At 33.9% G+C, this 21408-nt stretch overlaps 3 protein-coding genes across 4 annotated transcripts; 2 read left to right on the forward strand and 1 right to left on the reverse strand.

The window, feature by feature from the left end:
- Window positions 1-6127: 6127 nt before the first annotated feature.
- Window positions 6128-11683, forward strand: LOC104217052 (F-box/FBD/LRR-repeat protein At1g13570-like). Its single transcript, XM_070159867.1, has 5 exons — window positions 6128-6159; window positions 6223-6313; window positions 7686-7748; window positions 7856-7860; window positions 11056-11683. The coding sequence occupies exons 1-5, from the start codon at window positions 6128-6130 to the stop codon at window positions 11681-11683; spliced, it is 819 nt and encodes a 272-aa protein (XP_070015968.1).
- Window positions 11684-11685: 2 nt separating this feature from the next.
- LOC104217051 (F-box/FBD/LRR-repeat protein At1g13570-like) lies at window positions 11686-13177 on the forward strand. Of its 2 annotated transcripts, none has more exons than XM_009767206.2 (4): window positions 11686-11896; window positions 11993-12160; window positions 12296-12794; window positions 12879-13177. In XM_009767206.2, exons 1-3 carry the CDS (start codon window positions 11744-11746, stop codon window positions 12584-12586), a joined length of 612 nt encoding a protein of 203 aa, XP_009765508.1. In that variant the 5' UTR covers window positions 11686-11743; the 3' UTR covers window positions 12587-12794; window positions 12879-13177. The 2 variants fall into 2 exon arrangements, with proteins under 2 accessions (XP_009765508.1, XP_070016410.1); XM_070160309.1 differs by having other exon boundaries at window positions 12887-13177.
- A 380-nt stretch (window positions 13178-13557) lies between these two features.
- On the reverse strand, window positions 13558-18930 carry LOC104217050 (protein NSP-INTERACTING KINASE 2-like). Its single transcript, XM_009767204.2, has 11 exons — window positions 18486-18930; window positions 18234-18363; window positions 18063-18134; window positions 17815-17958; window positions 17370-17441; window positions 17212-17271; window positions 16800-16900; window positions 16474-16623; window positions 15655-15996; window positions 14810-15189; window positions 13558-14284 (listed from the first exon to the last, which is right to left on the reverse strand). The coding sequence occupies exons 1-11, from the start codon at window positions 18586-18588 to the stop codon at window positions 13964-13966; spliced, it is 1875 nt and encodes a 624-aa protein (XP_009765506.1). The 5' UTR covers window positions 18589-18930; the 3' UTR covers window positions 13558-13963.
- Window positions 18931-21408: the final 2478 nt, after the last annotated feature.

Genomic DNA, 21408 nt, shown 5'->3' on the forward strand with positions numbered 1-21408 from the left:
AAATTTTTTCTAATAGTTTAGGGGCATTTTGAACCTTTTTCTGTACTTTTTAATCCCTTGCAGTGCTTTTTAATTTTATATACCTCCTAATTCTAGCTACTGATTAAAGGGTGACAGTCATAGACCCCGCCTAGATTGGCTTAAAAAAATAAAATTTTAACGGAAATAACTTTTAAGCCAAAAAAATGATAAGTTGGGATGACCTAACTTATTACTTTTTTGCTTGTTTTAGAGCTGCTTTTGTTCAAAAATACTTTTTGAAAAAATACTTTTGTAAAATAGCAATTTGTGTTTGACTAATTTGTTTGAGTAGTGCTTTTTGCAAGCTCATTGTGTTTGGCCAATCTTATTAAAAAACCTTTTTAAGTATCAAATTATGAAAAAAGACAGTAAAGGTTCGAATTTGCGATTAGTATTATTCAAGAAAAAAATAAATTAAACATTTATTATAAAAGAATTTAATTAAAATATAGAACGTAAAGTAAAAATATAAATTAAAAATTCCAATCAATATAAAAAATATAGTTATTCCAATGTAATAACATTGAATGTTTGGTATTACTTATTGTTTACACGATAATTTAAATATATCAAAATACATCATTCAATATAATTTTAAAATCTACTCGTAGGAATAGGAGAAAGAGAATAAAAATATGAGTAAAATAAAATAGAGAAAAAATGTATGGTTGAAATAAAAAGAAAAAGGAAAAGAAAATGTTAAATTAACGAGGGATAATTTGGAGAATATAAATTTATTGTAAGATTATTTTTATCTTGAATAAATTGGTTTTCTACTTCTGCTTCTTGGAAGAATATAGAATTTATAGTTTCTCTCCAAAAGCAGAAAAACTGTTTCTCCTACTACTCAAAAGTATTTTGTTTTTCATTTTAGCCAAACATCTTAAATTTTCCAAAAAGGACTTTTTTGACATAAAACAAAAGTATTTTTGGCGTCCGAGAAGCTTGGTCAAACAGGCTATTAAGCAATTTTTAACTTTGTCAAATATTAAAAAAAGCTAAAAAGAGTTTAAAATCAATTTGACCAGCTATATAAAGGGCCTAACTGTAGTTTTACCAAACTAAATAGGAGGCAATTGCAATTTATTCATCTTAAACTTAAAATGTGCTGTCGCCCATTTAACACGTGTATACATCTCTCTTCATTTTCTTACAAAACTCAACAATTAAATCAGCTGAAATTCATTTTTATTATTTGGGTATAATTAAATCAGCTGAAATTCATTTGGGTTTTGCTTAAAACTTGATGGGGTTAGCGCTATTATTGATGTTGATCTTCGTTTATTTGACATAACATTTTGGATTGGTTTGAAACTAAGGCTTGATGTGAAAGAGTGTAAAGCACGAAGGGTGATGCCGTGCCGCACGATGTACCATTCTCTGCCTATTATATTAATTTCATGGTGAGGAAAGAGTGTAAAGCACGAAGGGTGATGTCGTGTCGCACGATGTACCATGTTGTGCCTATTGTATTAATTCTTATGGTGATGGCGAGATTAAAAGCACGAAGGGTGATATCGTGCACTTGTCCTTGATTTCCCTGATTCTTGCTGATAATTGAGTTATGTTGTCCTTTACGTTTATTTACTGATTTTCTGTTGTTGCTTGATTTTATTTCGAGATTATAGATTCCCCTACCCTATTCGTCTTGTGATTGTTGTTTGAGTGAGGAAGAGCGTAAAGCACGAAGGGTGATGCCGTATATTGTTTTGGTGAGAGAGTGTTAAAGCACGAAGGGTGATGCCGTGTATTATTTTGGTGAGAGAGAGTAAAAGCACGAAGGGTGATGTCGTGCACTTGTCTTTGATTTCCTAATTTTTATTGATAACTGTGTTACGATTTCTCTACACTAAATTATTGGTTTCCTGTTGATACTTGTTGTACCCCGCAGCATGATTTTCCCTTCCTATTTTCAATTGAATTGTGGTGATCCTCATATTTATTTGTTGCTCTTCTGTTACTACTCGATGTTTCCCCGTAGCATGTTTTCCCCCTCCCATACTGGACTGTATGACTGTTTCTTTCTGTACTTCTTTTCCGTTGTATATAGTTAAATTGCACAGTTTATTTGGTAGGTCCTAGCCTCGTCACTACTTCGCCGAGGTTAGGCTAGGCACTTACCAGCACATAGGGTCGGTTGTGCTGATACTACACTCTGCACTCTTTTGTGCAGACCCCAGTGTTGTAGACTTCGGACCGCAGTAGGATTGTTGATTCTTGCTCATCAGGCAACCCGAGGTAGTCCTGCAGGCGTCCGCAGGCCTTGGCGTCTCCTTCTATCTACTATTCTTGTTTCTTTTGTTTATTTCCAGAGACAGTGTTGTATTTATTTCTTTCAGACCTTTAATTGTAGTATTCTTAGACCATCTGTGAAACTGTGACACTAGTTCTAGGTAGTCGAGACTCAAACAGTTGTATTGGATTCATGTTCAGCTAGCTTATTGCTTTTTCTTCCGCTTATGTTAAATTCCGTTGTTTAAATGTTATTACTTCACAATTGTTAATGAATATAAAATGGGTAAAAAAAAAGTAAATTGTTCACATAATTGACTTGCCTAGCTCACATTAGTAGGCGCCATCACGACTCTCGAGGATGAAAAATCCGGGTCGTGACATATCTATACCTGCTTTTTGGATCACATTTTAAGTTGTGCCCGCTTTGGAAAAAAAATTGCAAGCGTACCCGCTTTTTCGCGTAACTTCAGCATACAGGGCTGAAGTAGCAAAGACAATCACGCAAAACTTCAGCAGTCTAGTAGACGGGCCTGAAGTAGCAAGTGTGTTGAACCAAGTGTGATGAAGTTTTTGTTTGTAATTGTTGAACTTAAGCATAGTAGCTGAAGTTTTGTTCTCTATTTGCTGAAGTTTTTGTTTGTAATTGCTGAACTTAAGCATAGCTGAAGTTTTGTTCTCTATTTGCTGAAATTTTTGTTTGTAATTGCACTAAATAAGCTGAAGTTTTTTGTCCTGGATTCATTAGTTTTGTCATTAAGCTTTTTCAAAAACTTTAGTAGAAGATGCTGAAGTTATTTAGTTCATTTATAAAAACTTCAGCACTAAATAAGCTAAAGTTTTTTTTGTCCTGGATAAGCTTTTTCAAAAAATTCAGCAGAGATGATGAAGTTATTTAGTTCATTTGTAAAAATTTCAGCTTATTTAGTGTTGAAATTTTTATAAAAAGTGAAAGTTTTAAGACAACGCCATCAAATTCTCAAGCCATTGGTGCGAAACGTTTGCAACCTTTCCTTGCTGAGCAACAGTTGACACATGGTATAGTAATCCTTTATCCAGTAGATGGGCAAACCATGTAAGCTACATCTGGATAGCCAATTACTGTGAATTAAGACTTTACCATATAAAAGGAGAAGAGCAAGAAAAGCAACTCGGTGAATAGCCAATTACTGTATCTATAAATATTTGTATTACTGTATATTCATAGCAGCACCAACAGCAACAGAAGAAAGAAGAAGAAGAAGAAGGAAACGAATGAGGAGAAAGGGGGCTTAAGTTGTTTTAAAAGTGGGTACAATTTAAAACTTTAAAAAAAATGGGTATAGGTTAAATGGGGGCGACCAAATAAGGCGCCCCGTGTAATTTTTACTCTAAAGTTAGATTGATTTTTAGCCCAAATTGATCCACGACTAACTTTGCTAAAATATCTTTGAAGTAATTCTTTTTTGTTTTCTTTGCTAGCCGCTTCGGGTTGGCTTTATCCTTTTTTTTTTTTTTTTTGCTAATGATGGTTCACCTTAAATACATACTTATTTGTGTTTCAGGGGGGAAAAAAAGCTCCTTTATTGTAAGTTGTAACCCACATACTAAGTGCATATATGGGATCTCTCTAACTATGGCTTCAGTAGGATCAAGTTTGTAATTCTAGTTTTGGCATAATTCGGAGTTATTCTCAGATCAAACTTGAGCAAAAAAGACATGATATACAATAAACATGTAACAACTGTTATTTTACAAAAATAGAATATATATTAGCCACTAGTTACCATAAAAAAGGTGAAAACCACCAGAAAAGATCAAAACCGCTTCCAAAAGTTTTAGGATTAGAATTGTCATCAATGCAAAGATTTAAATCCAGTGCTAAACATTAAGATTAAATGGTCCCAAAGAAGAAAAAAAATGAGGATATGATCTCCTGTTGCTTTTTTGAGCCGAGGGTCTCCTGGAAACAGCCTCTCTACCCTTCGGGGTAGGGGTAAGGTTTGCATACATATTATCCTCCCCAGATCCCACTTGTAGGATTATACTGAATTGTTGTTGTTGTTCTCCTCTGAGGGAGTAATACGAATAAGTTTGACGACAAGACGTAAAGGTATCAGAAAGTAAATATCTGCCCGTCGTTAGCAATAAGGGGCATATTTGAACTTCTTTGTTAATGACAGAGACTTATTTGACCCCAATTATTAACGAAGGACAAAATTTTATTATTTTGCATAGCCTAAGGGAAAATTTAAATCTTTTTACGAAGTTTTACCTAGGGGTATCAATGGTTCGGTTTGGACGGTTATTTTATAAAATTTGTACCATACAATTTTTTCGGTTATTCTATTATGTATAATCAAAATTAGACTTTTCGAAACCGTTCCAATCATGTCGGTTTCTCTTCGGTATCAGTACGATTCGGTTAATTTTCGGTATTTTTTTAAATATCGTATAAAATTCACTAATAGAAATAGAATGCAATAACATACGTTCTTTTATAGGATTTAGCAAAACTTTCTAGACATTTTTACTGTCTAAAGGGTGATGAATTAAAAAAAATATGGCTAGAGTATAGATCCATCAATTATTCTACAACAACGTAAAAGAAATCAAACAAAGACAAAGAAAATATAAATCACACGAGTTTAAAGATATATCAAGATGAGACTCAAGAATAAAGTCTATAGAAGATAAAATATTCAAAAAGATAAATCTAAATTATATGAAAGGAAACATATTCAATACATTGTAGTTTGCTACTCACAATCGCTAGAATACTTTGTGTCTTGCTAATACATATACTTAAAATAACTTAGTTTAAGTAGAAGTAGCATAATATGTTTTAGGAATTAGTATTTTGAGTTTAATTACTTGTTGGCTTGTAATAGTTTTCATAATTCCAAGGCCCAAAGAAAATTTAATGCATTATTATTTTTAAACTTACCAAATAAATATATTTTCCACATGTAAAATTTATTCGGTATGGTTAGGTATTTTTTCGGTTTATTTTTATAAAATAAAAAACCTACCCTAATTATCGGTGCGGTTATAGATTTATATAAAAACCTACGGTTTCTTAAAAAGAAACCTAAAAATCAGTTCGGTACGGTACGGTTCGGTCGATTTAGTCTGTTTTCGAATATCCATTGACACCCCTAGTTTTACCATTTCGCATAATCCCGTGGCAAATTTAAATCTTTTTTTGCTCTTTAAATTAAAAGGCTTCCTCAAGCCATCGTGGAACACCTTTGGGGGTCGTTTGGTAGAGTGTATAAGAATAGTACTGAATAGAGTATATTAATAATGTTGGAATTATTTTTATTCACTGTTTGATTTGGTGTATTAAAAATAACATGCATTTCATAGGGGTGAATACATACTCATCCATGTACTAAAAATCGTGGTATTATTAATGACATGGTTTGTAATATATTAGTCATACATAGGATAATACCAAATAGGGTGTATAACTAATACATACATATATATATATATATATATATAAAGCTAGGATTTAAGAAGATGATGTGGCATGCCTCTTTGATCAAGAAACACATTTATCTTTTTTCTCCTTTTTTGGCATTTTTTGCCTCATCTCTCTATTTATCTTATTTAAATTAAATAAATTTAATATGTCCAGAAAAATTCTCTTCTAACATTGAGTTCCTTCGTATTCGTAACCAACTCATCCTTTTAAATTTTGTAACTGTTGTAACAATTAAAGAGAAGAGGACAGCATTATATTCAGTACAGTTGAACAATTATAACAATTAAAGAAAATATTTATGAATCGGTGTAAGCCTGCAAACTAATATATAAAAATTCACGGTGTGAATTAGTGTAACTCTACTTTTTCTTTTTCTAAACAATAGCCTGCAAATAATATAAGCCCATGATATCTGCTGGGGATAAATTGGGAGGAAGGTAACAACAAGTTTTTTCACAACAGGAGTCTGACACCTATATGTTAATTCTGAACTTTTTCAGATTTCAGTCACTTATAAATATCTCTTACTCCATTCTTCTCCCTGATGGAATATATACCACAGCGGAAGCAATAACGGAATCTTATTCACATGTAATCTAAATAACTAGCACGTATGGAGATTTTAGGATTACCTCTTGAAGCGTAAACACAACAAATCTAGGTCGTTCTCCAGTTCCTCAGTTGAAAACACACTAGCAGCTTTCCACAGTCTTCTACTGTGTTACCCAAACAATAACCGGAAAAAAAGAGAATCTTGGGTGGGCAAAATTCTAGTAGAAACCGCAGTCAGAATCATGAAAAAAACGTCCAGCCCTTATATCCATATATATAGCTGCGTTTTTTAGGTCAAAACCGTTTTCAAAACCTGTTAGGTTTCCTTCTCCCACTAAGGGACGGTTTCCACGTTTTCTTTCCCACTAAGTAACAGTTTCCACTATTTTCTATTATTTAGGCACAGTAGGGACCACAGAATTTAATTAACAAGGCTTCCTATTATGATATTAATTTCGAAATTCTGAAACTAATTTCCATCATAATAAATTACGAATTATTCCACTAAAAATTCGTAATTGCACTCCTTAGTTCAATTTCGAAATTCTTCCATAAAACCTTATTTAACTCCCCATGTTAAGATTCAGATACTAATCAATCAAATTAAATTACTGACTATTTAATTTATTGATTACTTCCTTTAGACTTACACTTAACTTATTTCATGTGTCGGATACAAAATCCACCGGCCGGGTTTACACATGAAAACTTATAAGCTTTCATAAAGGAGTATCATCAATCTCAAAATTGAGACATGGATTCCATCAACTAATTATTACTTCGCCAATGTATATCATTGTTATCCAATTTATCAGGCTTATTGACTCGCGAAAGAATCTCGCCTTTTAATAAATCAAAACAACAAGTGACATACACAGCTAATAATAATTATATCAGGATTAAGAGTATAAGTACATTAAATGGACTAGAGAAATTATTTTATAAAGTCAGTATAAAATACTCATCTCTACTTGATCCGTTCAATACATACAAAATGTACTAGCACAAGAAGTTGGAATTAAACCATTCCCATAATCAAGATAAATTATATTTAATCTTGTGCTACAATCATTCCGATGATTTGTCCAATTCCATCATTAGATTGTGAACATTAACTTTTATGTCTTACAAGAACCGATGATTTAATCTTCCGTGTATAAGCTAAACTCTATACACTAAATCATCTACTATGTAAGCAATGGACGCACAAACCAACACATGATCTATTTAAAATGAAACTTTATTGAATTTAAACAAGTAAATAAATAATTGTTCATAAAGAATACTATAACAATACGCATGGCTTATAGTATATTCTAACACTCCCAAGTCCTTTAATGTATTTGTTCAATGATACGAGCTTGCAATTTAAATTGATTTGTTGCATGTGTATGTTGTTGATTAATTGTAGTTGATGGCTGTTCTTCGTGATATAATTGGAAAACACTGTATCAGTTTCACAGTTAATACGAAGGTAATTTTCGTACCTTTTTCTTAAATTTTTCTATTTTGTACTTATGGGGTTGTAATCTTTTAGAATCTTGATCTTTTATGTTTTTTCTTTTACGTCATTGCTCTCAGGAGAGGTTTGAGGCTAATAAATTTGTTTTTTTATTTAAAAAATAATATTTCTTAGAGCGAATGTTTAAGCTAGATATAGGGATTAATATCGATACCTTTATTTTACGTATCAACTACAAGAATTTATGTATTTTCTCCCCTTATTCAAGTCTGAATATACTAATGTAAATGAGTTTTTTCATGTTTGATCTCAGATGTCCTTACATATTCCTCCTGTCAAAAAAATTATAAAGGACTTAAAAAGAATCAAAATTAATTAAATATAATGGAAAGAGAGAGGAGTTGTGTAAGATCAAAAGTCTCTCCTGCAAAAGAAATATTAGTATTTATGTTATTAATATTTACGATAACTAATTATGAACATCAGTTAATTAAAACGATAGTATATTTCTCTCTCTATAAAATGAGAGTTAACTTTTCTTCCTAAATTATGATTGTTCTCTAGGAATTCTGTTAATATTAAATTTCAAAAGGGTACACGATGCTCTTATTTTTTTTTTATTTAATGGACGTTTTTTACTTTTCCCAATTTTATTTTTTCTTATTCATTTGATATTTTACCTTTAAACGCGAGGGTGCGCGCACACACACATATATATATATATACTTTTATTTTTTTTATATCAACTAATTTACTATGGATATTTTTGACCGCGCAAAGGGCGGGCTAATTAATTAGTTAGTTATATATAGGTTGAAAATACTACTACCAAATAAGAAATTAATAATACCTAAGCAAATATACCCCTTAGAGGCATAGGCAAATTAGAAGAAGGATTTTTATTGGGCAATAGGTTAATAGAGGGTATTTGTAAGACAAATCGAATACAATAATAAGGGCATTATTGCAATTTACCAATTTTTCAGTATGGTGTCGCCTTTTGGATTTCGCCATTTAGTGTGAATTATAAATTGCTTCTCTCTTTAGTTTATTCCGAACACTTGCCAATTTGAGAAGTGAATACTTCACAATTCATCCTCATCAGGTTCATATCTTCCTCTCTCTATTTGTCTTATTTTAAATTCTTACTCTTTTATTCATTGTTAGCACAGAACTCATGTGCTTTTATGGTTCTGGGGTCCTGTAGAATTTTCAAATCAAGATTGTATTTTTATGTTTTTGGTATAATTAAATCAGCTGAAATTGAATTGGGTTGTACTTAAAATTTGATGGGGGTTAACGTTATCATGGATGTAACATATTGGTAGATGTTTACTTTGCATTATTTTCTAAGCAGTGTTGGTTTACTCTATATATACACATTCTTTTATAGAAAAGTACTGCATATACTTGGTAAAAAAAATTCGATGAAGTGGTGTCGGATGACACCCGTTCTAGGCAGTGCAAGGACCAAGTAGGTTTCTTGAAAGTAATATGTATACAGGACAAGTAGGTTTCTTGAAAATAATATGTATACAGGACATGTGAAGAGGAGAAGCACCGATTCCCCAGTTAGGAGGTGTGAGAGGTTGACCATAGGGGGTATGAGGAGGGGTAGAGGTAGGACAAAGAAGTATTGGGGAGAGGTGATTAGGCAGGACATGGCGCCACTAGAGCTTACCGAGGATATGTCCCTTGATTGATATCTTTCGCTTTGGTTTTCTTAATTTCTTGTTGTTCTTGTTACTACTTGTGGCCTATGCTTTTTTTTCTAATCTCTAGTCGAGGGTCTATCGGAAACAGCCCCTCTGCCCTCCCAGGGTAGGGTTAAGGTTTGCGTACACATTACCCTCCCCAGACCCCACTTGTGGGAACTCATTGAGTGTGTTGTAATATGTATACATACAATAAGTTGACACCATTTAAAGAATAATGAAAAGTTTACATCAATTTGGAACAAAAACACACAGCCCCAGACCCAAAGACGTATATTATACAAGCCGAATTGTGACAATAGGTTGAAAACCACTTAGAGAAATCCAATGGACGCTACTGTTTGGTAACAGTTTTTAAGTTGTGATAACTGAAACAACATTTAGCTGTTGAAGGAAGTATCAAGTGATACCTATTGATATACAATGTTACAATAGAAAATTATTTTTCTGTATAGGTAAAGACTCTTTTGTCAGCAAAAAAACTAGATTTACTATTGGAATTCTGCCATTTGTTAGGGTGATTAGTAAATCAAATCAAGCTGGTGAGTAGGGGATCATAGAAATCAATTGCCTCTTAGTGTTTTCAAAGGAGAAAAACGTCAAGAAGTTCTAAGGTCTGTTGGGGCTTTAAGTGCAAAGCGCAAATAAAGCGTGGACTTCAATGAATAAAGGCATAAAAGGAGAAAAAATACAAACATGTATGTGTAGTTGTCGCCTAAACATGTATGTCATAATTATAATCATGAATAACAAATGCATGGACAAAAAGAATTGAATAAAAATACGATAAAGTGAAATACCAATTGTTTAGTTGTCACCTCTTGTTACGCTCATTGGCAAGGAAAAGCATGTCTTAGGGCCTTGACGACGACACTTAAGTGCCCGCTATGTGAGGCAAACCGCTCAATATGTTTCGTGCCGCGCTTCAGGGCTTAAGAGCGCTTTAAGTGCGCCTTTGGTAACATTGTCGCCTCTTTAACTTAAGTTGTTTTGCTGTTGATTTATGACAGGATTATTCAGCTTTTATTGTTTTTGGAGTCTTTACACGTACCAAGTCACCTCAAGATTTTGTACATTGTGGTGATAAACTACTAAGATTAATTATACCATACAAATTAGTAATGAAGATATTAGTACAAACATTTTTAAAATAACACAAAAAGGTAGTAAAGCTACTATAGTTTGATGTCAAATCTAGCCGAGTTGGACAATGTTTTTCTCCTTGTCTTATAGCTATTGATTTCAGTTGATAATCTTACTACTTATTAACTGCAAAAGACAATGTGATCCTTGTTTATGTTTGTTTTGTTTTCCCTTTTGAATAATCGATCTTAATAATATTCTGGATGCATGAAATCTTTATAAGGTATTCTGAATGCATGAAGTGTTGATGAGATTCTTGCTGTAAAAAATGCAAGTCATGGATAATAAGAGAAGAAAGATGAGTGATTCAAATATAATGCGCTGTTTCTTTTATTTTTACAGTTGTGGCATATGCTAATTTAACAATGCGAATAGCAGTTGTGTGCTGTCTGTCAGTGTGTACTCTATCCTGATAGTTTTTGAGATTCCTTACCTATTGTATACTTGTTTATTTTCTGCAGATTCTTGTTGCAATCATTTAATATGATGCCTCCTCATGGAAAAAGGCAACATTTACCTCCTCTCAAGGTGCTTAGCAACCTTCCCGATAGCGTAATTGATGACATTCTAATGAGGTTGCCGTTACGAGATGCTGTGAGGACAAGTATCTTATCAAAGAAATGGAGATATAACTGGTGCAGACTCCCACAGTTGACGGTTGATGAAACACTTTGGCAAACAACAAAAGACTTAATATCTCCTAAAATTAAATTTACAAACATTATTTATCACCTTTTGGCCCTTCATACAGGACCAATTTGTAAGTTTATCCTCTCCATTTCTGATCGTGTCAACTGTCCTAAGATTGACAACTTGATATGTTTCCTCTCTAGGAATGGTATTCAGCATCTGGTTCTTCAACTTCCATTTAGGGGTAATCTATACAAATTGCCTTCTTCATTTTTCACTTGTTCGCAATTGAGGCATCTGGTTCTCCGACAATGTTTAATACGTTCTTCACCACTCTTTAAGGGTTTTGATAGGTTAATTAGCCTAGAACTAGGTGGAGTCACAATTTCTTCTGAATTTCTTGGAAGTTTAATCTCCAAGTGCCCGTTGCTTGAGAATTTGGTGCTGAAGCACGTATAGACATCAAACCCCACGGAAATTAGTGCCCTCAAGCTGAGGTCATTTGTCTTCATTGGCAATATGCATTTAATACATCTGAAAATTGCCCCTCTTCTTTCCAAAATTACATATGAGCCTACAGAATTTTCTGTAGAGGCAGGACACAATCTTGCCAAGATTTTTGAGTCTATTCCTGCTCTCGAGCATCTCAGCTGGAATAACTACAATTGCCAGGTAAATGTTGCTTCATGACTTAATTGTAATGCATTTTCATAGATGTACCGTCTTTTGGTCTTTGAGTCATCCTGATTTCTGACATTTTCTTCCTAGGTCGACGATGCTGGACCAGCTGAAATTATACCAACAAGGCTTCCCTCTGCTCTTAACAGTCTTAAACGCCTTTACCTATCTTGGATTACTCTGGGAGAATTTTTTGAGTTTTCGTTTGCTCTTTGCTTGATAAGAAGCTCCCCATATATAGAAGAAATTGAAATTGAGGTTGTTAATGATGTTTATTTTTCTCTCTTTCTCTTTTATATGTGTTTTTCTTATGTCATGACTTCCTTATTTGGCATGCTCATTAGATCTTCAATTTTAAATTCAGGCTGATGAGTTTTTCTTGATTTTTCTTAGGGGTGTGTTGATGTTGATGGGGAGTATTATGAACCTGTGCCCCGGGACGCTGTTGATGAGATTCCTGCAAGCTTCTCGGATATGACTTTTTACCACCTGAGGACAGTTAAGATCAAGAGTTTAGCAGGAGCAGACGCTGAAATGCAGCTTATCAAGGTTTTATTAGCAAAGTCTCCAATGCTGGCGAGAATGGTAATCGAGCCCTATGAATTAGAAGAATCTCTCAAAGCGGAGATAACAAAATTTCAGCGGGCGTCATCTAAAGCAGAAATTGTGTATAGTGTAGATTAGTATTCATATCACAATCCTGCTTGACCTTCTCGAGTCTTTTAATTAGACGATGATCTTTGGCTAAATCTTTGGAAGTTCAATGTGTAATACGAATGTCGATGCAGTAGTAAGGCTGTGTTTTTCCTTTGCCATATGGTACTGTGAGGACTATCAGTGTGGGAACATAAGCAAATGTGGATGGATGTTTTGACTAATCTGATTCATAATGGTAAGTGAGAAATGGTTAATGTGCCTGAAATATCTATGAAATGAGACTTTGGCTGTTTATTTGATAGTTATGTTGTGTGTTAAGTTGTATAGGTCAGGGGTTAGAATCGTGGAATCAATCATTGATGCGTGCATGAGGATAGGCTGCATACATTACACCCTGGGATGTGGCACTTCCTTGAATCCTGCGTGAACTCCGGGTGCCATATATGCAACTTTTCCTAATTATTCAGTATGTTATAAAATCATTATCATTTACTGTAATATTTTAATCTCATATTTCTGATGGAGCCTCTATCTCATGCCAAAATGTGCTATTACATGTAACTTATCTTCTAATATATTTATTGTGGTAATCGAGTTCATTTTGTATTTGTGTTTCAATCGATTGTTGTATTTACTTTTTACTTGTATGTCTGTTTGACATTCCATTACACTAGGTCCGAAGAGGACCGGACCACAGAAAAATATGTGTGTTTGACATCATAGGCACATAATCTTTTACCCACCCATCTTCGTTTTTTCTCAATCATTTAATAAATAATGGTTCATCTACATTGTGATTTCTTAGTTTCAAATTAAAATGGTTAGATTTTTTGTTGTTGTACTACTTGTATAATACTCCATTTGTTCCATTTTATACGGTGATATTTCCTTATTAGTCTTGTTTCAGAAAGAAAAGTAAATTCCACTTAAACCACTTAATTGGAAAACAATACTCCCTTCACCTTTGAAATGGGAAAGATTATACCCTTGAGCGACACTTTTCGATGAAAATTATGGTGCAATATTTATAAGCTGAAATTGAATTTCAACAATATTATTCTTACAAGCTCAAGATTACACTTCCACATCCAGAAAAATTCTCACTCAAAAAAAAAAAGATAGAAAATAAACTCAGCCTAAGGTCAGTTGCTCTTAAATCTATACCTGTACAGTCACAAAATATCCCATTCCTTTTTTGCAGCCAGCTTCCAATATGATCATATTCACAAGCTCAATCGAGCTCTACCACAGACAAAAGCCTGATATTTAAGTGGAGTGTGAGGGTCAGGCCATTATCCATCGAGTTTTGAACCATGCGCTACTGGCCATGGAGGATTTCTCGGTTACCAAAAAAGAAAAATACACAAGCTCAATATCAGCTAATTGATTGTCCTTCTATCTACATCACCTTGGCCCTGATAGTTCCATTGCTTGAACAAGCAATGAAGAATCATCAGTAAGATCAGAATATCTTTCTGAAGAGGAGAACTCATTGGCTCTACATCTGGTTGATTCTGCCTTTTGAGATGCTTCCCATTTCTCTGCAAGTCCATCTCCTTCTAGCATTCTTACCACTTCTGACATTTTTGGTCTTTGACTTGGGTGATATTGAGTGCATATTAAAGCTACTTGTACCAGTTCCTCGACCTCGATCCGATCATAGTTGTCCTTTAAGTCCTTGTTCACCAGCAAGTCAAGCTTTTTCTCTTGATGAATCTTCTTTACCTGCAACAATATGCAAATTGATATTATGCAAATTCATATGCACATTGAATTGTCAACCTAACAAGAATCAAGATACTGGCTCGTTCACATTGCCCACGACGTGATATGCTAACAACAAATATTGTTGAGTCGATGAATCATATATTGAGACGAGCAAGGGAGTTGCCACTGTTGAATTTGATAGATTTTATACAAGAAAAATTGCAAACCTCCCTTCCATTTTATGTGTCTTATCTTAGCCTGATCGGGCACAAAGTTTAAGAATTTAAATAAACTGTTTGAATCTTGTGATCTTAAAGGGAAGGTGAGTATAGCATATCAAAAATAACCTTTGAATCTTGTGGTCTAAAACATATCATGTTATTCCTATATGGGAGTTCCGTTAAAGGTAAAATGAAATGTTGAAATTTAAAACTTACTAAATATAGAAAGGTCAGAGGCATTCTTTTGGCAACAGACTCAAAAGGAAAGAGACATAAATTTAAACGGAAGGTTTCATCACATCTTGGAATGTGTTATACTTACCCAATCGAGCATAGCGCCTTTCTGATTGGCCGCTTTACCAAATTCAAGAGCTCTTTGGCCAGATATCAACTCTAGAAGGAGAATCCCAAACCCAAAAACATCTGTTTTATCAGAGGACTGTCCTGTAGAGAGATACTCGGGAGCTATATGTCCTACAGTTCCCCTAACTGCAGTTGTGACATGAGAATCGCGATGATCCAATAGCTTAGCCAATCCAAAATCTCCCACAACAGCCTCACAGTAATCGTCGAGCAATATGTTTGCAGCCTTCACATCCCTGTGAATAATCTTGGGATCACACTGCTCATGTAGATATAGCAAACCCCTCGCCGCTCCCAATGCAATTCTTTTTCTTGTACTCCAGTCCAATGGTGGTTTGGCTGCAAGAAACAACATTTAAAACAACATTCTTTAAGGACAAGACTAAAGAAATCAGTGGCTTCATCAATTACCATGAATTTAAGTTTTATACCCTTAGGTTGTAAATTTTTCACAATCAGGTCATTTAAAAAGGGCAGTCCGATGCTAAGCTCCCGCTATGCACGGGGTCTGGGGAAGGCCCGGACCACAAGGGTCTATTGTACGCAGCCTTACCCTGCATTCCTGCAAGAGGTTGTTTCCACGGCTCGAACCCGTGACCTCCTGGTTACATGGAAGCAACTTTACCAATTACGCCATTTGTAACAGAATTTCTTATGATAAACATTAATTGGTCGATTTGTAAAAATGCTAGTAACTTGATACTCAGGTTAAACTACACTTATAGGTATAGCATAGAAAACTTTTGCACTATCAGTGTATATGACTCAACTTCACAACCTTTAGATGTTCGAGGGCATTTTTACCTTTAAGGCGCGAAGCAACGCTTCCATTAGACATGTAAGGGTAAACAAGAAGCCTTTCAGTTGGTGTCATGCAAAATCCATATAAACGGAGGAGATTTCGATGCACTGCCAAGCTGATCAACTCGACTTCAGTTTGGAATTGCCTGTCTCCTCCAATTGCATTTCCATCTTTGAGCCTTTTCACTGCAACAATTGTTCCATCATGAAGACAACCTTTGTATACATTCCCGAAACCGCCTTTTCCCAGTATGTTCTTGTTGCTGAAGTTGTGTGTAGCAGCTTGAAGTTCCCTAAATGGGAACCTTCTTAAATTTCCCAAGCATACTTGTTCATGATGTTGTTCTGAAATTATCAACAATTATGTCAACAAAATTGATCCTCTTGGTTAAAGAAACACATTGTTAGTACCTTGTACTTGTTTTTAGCCCATGTTGATCTAATACAGGTGCAAGCGTCCGACATGTTTAGAGTTCGAATTCTTCATCACATAAATTTTAAGATTTAGGGGTACAAATTGGCAACATTTTTTGTTGAAATGATTATTGCAGAAACAACCTCTTGAAAAAAGATAGGGTAAGGTTGCGTACAACAGACCCTTGTGGCCCGGTCCTTTCCCAAACTCTGGGCCGCCCTTTTTATTATTGCATAACTATGAATTAATTTTTTATTTTTTATTAATTAAAGTGTTGTTGGTTCACCAGTTACTACTCAACGTCATTGATGGATGTTGTGACGGCTTGTATTTTTGGAGGATCTGACACAGGTATGGCGATATTTTTTGAGGATTCAAGCAACAAATTTTATCTATATCATACTTACCATTAGTATCAAAGAAAATTTGCTTGTTGTGCTTTTGTCTCCACCATAGAAAGAAACCAAACCCAATAATTAGTAGGCAGATACATCCAAGACTTGTCCCAAATGCTAAGGCAACTTTATGAGTTTTAGTTCTTCCAATAGGCTGAGCATCTGAGATACAACAAGAGATTTTTCAGTTAGGAATAGGACTATACAACTTTACATGCTTTCATCATCTGAAAATTACCACTAAAACAAATTCATTTCATGAATCCAATGCCTAGTAAAATACAATAGTAACAATATTGAAAACCAGAAATAGAAAGAAAATGGTTTAAGATTCTTACTTTGTGAGTTGTTCAAAGTGATTAAGGGCAAAGGCATGGATGTTGTTCCATTGCATTCTGGCTCTTTCCCAGTTTCACATATAATAGGATTTCCCATAATGCTGCAATGACAACAAAAAAAACAACAAATAAGTAAGATATATTGATTCCTTTCTCTGATCTCAAAAAAAAGAAAGAAAAGGGCAGCCCGGTGCACTAAACTCCCGCTATGTGTGGGGGTACGGGGAACGGCCGGACCAGAAGGTCTATTGTACGCAACCTTACCCTGCATTTCTGCAAGAGACTGTTTCCACGGCCCGAACCCGTACCTCCTGGTCACATGGAAGCAACTTTACCAATTACACCAAGGCTCCCTTCTTTCAGCAAAAGGAAAAGTTAAACATGAATTTAAAGAATTGTTCAAGAAACTTACTTGAATGTTTTAGCCAGAAGTCTTGGCACAGGACCACTCAGATTGTTAAAAGACAGGTCTCTACACAAACCAATAACAACCCCATCAACATATACTCAATAAAACAGCAAACAAATATGAAAAAATAAGCTAAGATAAAAGAGGCTAAAGAAAATTACAGTAGAGTCAGCTGAGTCATATTAGACAACTCCAAAGGAACAGCTCCACTAAGACTATTGTTGTTTAGTCTCCTAAAAAAATTCAAAAAACATAATCATTAGCTTTTAGTTCAAGAACTCATTTACAATAACAATAACATATCCGGTGAAATCCTATTAGTGAAGTATGCACCAACAATCCAATGGAATTCCATAAGTGAGGTTTGGGGAGGTTAGTGTGTACGTAAATCTTACCTCTACCTACGAAGGTAGAAAGGCTGTTTCCGAAAGACCCTCGGCTCAAGAACATTAAAAATGGAGCACGAGTGAAGTATGCGAAGGGTAATGTATACACAACCTTACCCCTACTTTTGTGAAAGTAGAGAAGCTATTTCCGATACACACTCGGCTAAGGCAAGAACACATTTCTATTTCAAAATCTTTAAAAGATAGAATTTCTTCTTACAAGTATTGGAGGCTTTTCAATTGAGCTAAAGAGGGAGGGATTTGGCCAATGAGCTGATTATCAGAAAGATCAATTGTTTTAAGTTTCTGAAGCATTCCAAGTTCAGTTGGAATTAATCCTGATATATTATTACTTTGCAGAAGCCTGTAAAAAAACAAGAAAAACACAATAATATTAGTACTTACTATTTTCCAAATTCTTGAATCAATCATTTAAAAATTTCAGCTTTATAAAATTAAAGTACTTACAGTAACTCCAAGTGAGTCAAATTGTGAATAAATGGTGATATTTTTCCAGACAAACTTTGGCTTGGACTTGCCCTGCATAATTCCAAAAAAAAATTACTAACTATTTTTAGCACATACTTTTGCTATTTTTAGAAAGATTTTCATTTGTTTCAAGAAAACATGTGTACTTACAAACCAGTGACAAATTTGTCAGTTGAACAAGTGATCATATTCCAACTACATGGATCAACAGAACTTTCATCCCAATTCAAAACATTATGTGGATCATGTAATGAATTCTTGATCTCCATTAAAGCTTGTACTGCCCAAAATCAAAATTTTAAAAAAAAAAGAATAAAAATGAAATTCTTGATATTTTTCTAAATTTGATCAATAAAAAAGGTCTCAAAGTTTCTAACTTTATGAGAAATTGCAAGAACTAACCTTCATAATTAACACCAGCTGGAGTAAGCATAGCATTGGAATAAAACAAGAAACTGAATAATATCAAAAAAGCTAAAACACCATTTATACTTCTTGTTTCCATTGTTTTTGAAAGTTCAAGAAACAACTAAAAACAAAGAATAATCAATTCCTTTTTTTGATGAAGAAGAAAACTTTTCAAGAAGTTGTTTGGAACTTGGTTTTTTTTTTTTGTCTTAGTTTTTGGTGAAGATTTCAAATCAAACCAAAAATGACAAATTTTTTCAAACACATTTGTATTATTGGAAAGTGGTAGAATTCCTCATGCGTTGCTGTTTTATTTTGCAGAAACTATACTTCACTCACTCACTCAAAACAGCTTTATGTCAGAGTCTTTCAAAGAACAAAAACAGAGGTTTTTTGGTGGTAAAAAAAGTGAGAGCCAAAACATGCTAGCCACTTTTGTTCAGTAAAGCAAAGAACAAATATATATTTTTTTGTAACCAAAAAGGAAAAAAAAAGTAACAGTAGTATTATAATTAACCTGTCTAGATAAACTCAAAAGGTGGTGACAAGGCAAGCCTGATGAACAATGTATACCCTATTCATAACCCTAAAAGATAATGATATAGACACTCTAGCCTAATTCAAACACTAGTAGCTGCTTCCAGTGACAGAGCCAGAATATTCGTTACAGGGTATCAAAATATATAAATGTAAATATATTATAAAATTAATGAGAGTCAATACATAGTATATATACGTATAATTTATTTTTTTACTTGCTGATACAGTGTATTTTTCCCCCGAAGAGATATCAATCTTCCTATAATGTGACTCCGCCACTAGCTATTTTCACGACTCAGACCCATAAAAAAAATCTTTCAATCATGCATTGGTATGCAGGGAAGGTTATTTTTTAAAAAAATAAACCTTTGGTCCGACTAATTAAAATTCACGTTGCATATGGCCTAAATTCTCAAAATTCGAATATGAGACCTTATTTAATTAAACCTGTCTAGATAAATTCAAAAGGTGGTGAAAAAGAAAAATTCCTTCAATCATGCATTGGTTAAGAGGTAAGGTGACTAAACACAGAATTTTTTTAACTGTTTCTTTTTTTAAGAAAAAAAAATGTAAAGGTATTTGGAAACCTGACTGTTAAGCACTAAAATGATTATTATAAATGGATTTATTCTGAAAATTCTTATGTGGGTCATGAGGGTGTGGGGGTGTGGGTAAGTAGGACATGCTTATTGGGATTGCTTCAAATATTCTAAATTTTAATTAAAAAGAGCAGGGAATCTAATATTCCCTGTGAAATTGGTAATCTGCAAAATATTGGTTATTTTAGGAGAAAAAAATCATGGATTTATGTGCAGACATACTAAACTGATCTTTTCCAAAAATCCAAAGACAGTATTTACATGGAATACAAATGTGATAGGATTTAAGTTTTACATTGATATTGCAAAATCTTTTTATATTATAATATAGATTATTCCGTAAAGGGAAGCCTCAGAGCAACAATAAAATTGTCTCTTTTTAACCTATAGGTCACGTGTTTGAGTCGTGGAATCAGCTGATAATGCTTGCATCAGGGTAGACTGTCTACATCATACCCCATTAGAGTGTGACCCTTCCCCGATCTCTGTGTAAATACGGAATACTTCGTGCACCGATCTGCCTAGTAGATTATCTTGTAAGGCACCATTTTAATCAGGTTACGAGCATTATCACGAAGATATATCTATAATTATTTTATAAGTGATCCAATTTTATAAATATTTTTTTGCCCTATTAGTACATAGACCTAAAGTAGAGCATATGTGAGCCCAATTAGAGGAGCTTTAAAATTAAACTAAAATTTTAACCTGTGTCTAGAAGTATCGTGCACCATGCTGCCCAGTGTAGATTATCCTGTGATAACTTGTAAGGCATAATTTTAATCCATGAAGATTTACCGCTAATTGTTTTATAAGTGACTCAATTTTGTAGATCATATATGAGCTCAATTAGAGGAGCTTTATAAAAACTTAAAATTTAACTTGTGGCTAATATTTTATCTCATTGCAATATTTGCCCATCCTCAAAAAGATTGGTTTATTTAGGGAAAAGAATTCATTGATCTATGTGATCTTAAGTTTATTTTTCAGTAAAGCTAAAACAGTTGCCTGGTATACAAACGTGAAAGGAGAGGGGTCAGATTTGCAGCTTCCTCCACTTTGGGACTCTATACTAAATTCATACGGTTGGATATTGGGTTTGGGTCGCAGGTCGCCCATATGAACTCATCCTACTCATTTAGAGGAGATAAAATTTTAAAGAGGTTACCTAAGGAAGTTAAAATACAGACAAATAAAAGAAAAAAACTGTTGCACGTTAAAAATAATGGAAACGTGAGATCAGTTTGTGTGAGCGGCAGTTTTTTCTTGAAATCTCTTTCTCCTTTATATATTTTTCTTCCTCAACGGAAAATGGGGCGGTGAATTGATTCTCTCTAAAGCAAGAAATATACTGTGATAAACAAAAACAAGGTATTTAGAACAAGAATTTCATTTCCAAAAGAGGCGAAGTCGGATTCGTGCAATTGATTGGAATATATTCTGCAAAACTTTCCGTTGTTGTTAACACGCACACAAATTCGATGTTCTTGTTACTCGATTTTAATCTTCTCACATACTAATTTAATAAATTGACATGATTTCTCTCCATAATCATCTTCACTCAATTTTTACAACATCTAAGTTATTTTTAGTGCCTCTTTTTACCTCCATATTTTTTAGTGTCCCACCTAATATTCAGTATCCGTGTTGGGCCCCAATTAATTCAAATTTATGTCGCGTAAAGACTATTAAAGGGGAAAGCACTTCCATTTGATCTTATTCATCTCATCACGATCCTTGGTGGTCTCTAAAGTTAGTTTAATGATCTTTGTATTGAT

Source organism: Nicotiana sylvestris, chromosome 10, assembly GCF_000393655.2.
Source record: "Nicotiana sylvestris chromosome 10, ASM39365v2, whole genome shotgun sequence".
Classification (NCBI taxonomy): domain Eukaryota; kingdom Viridiplantae; phylum Streptophyta; class Magnoliopsida; order Solanales; family Solanaceae; genus Nicotiana; species Nicotiana sylvestris.

Excerpts from the sequence above, each read along its gene's own strand:
- LOC104217050 (XM_009767204.2), bottom strand. The coding sequence starts at position 18,588 with ATGGAAACAAGAAGTATAAATGGTGTTTTAGCTTTTTTGATATTATTC. Across the intron at positions 16,624-16,799 it reads CACTTTGAACAACTCACAAA|ATGCTCAGCCTATTGGAAGA; the intron begins GTAAGAATCTTA and ends GTTGTATCTCAG. Across the intron at positions 14,285-14,809 it reads AAGGCGCTATGCTCGATTGG|GTAAAGAAGATTCATCAAGA; the intron begins GTAAGTATAACA and ends ATATTGTTGCAG.
- LOC104217052 (XM_070159867.1), top strand. The coding sequence starts at position 6,128 with ATGATATCTGCTGGGGATAAATTGGGAGGAAG. Across the intron at positions 6,160-6,222 it reads GGGGATAAATTGGGAGGAAG|ATTTCAGTCACTTATAAATA; the intron begins GTAACAACAAGT and ends GAACTTTTTCAG. Across the intron at positions 6,314-7,685 it reads TAACGGAATCTTATTCACAT|TTGATGGCTGTTCTTCGTGA; the intron begins GTAATCTAAATA and ends GATTAATTGTAG.
- LOC104217051 (XM_009767206.2), top strand. The coding sequence starts at position 11,744 with ATGCATTTAATACATCTGAAAATTGCCCCTCTTCTTTCCAAAATTACA. Across the intron at positions 11,897-11,992 it reads GGAATAACTACAATTGCCAG|GTCGACGATGCTGGACCAGC; the intron begins GTAAATGTTGCT and ends TTTTCTTCCTAG. Across the intron at positions 12,161-12,295 it reads TAGAAGAAATTGAAATTGAG|GGGTGTGTTGATGTTGATGG; the intron begins GTTGTTAATGAT and ends GATTTTTCTTAG.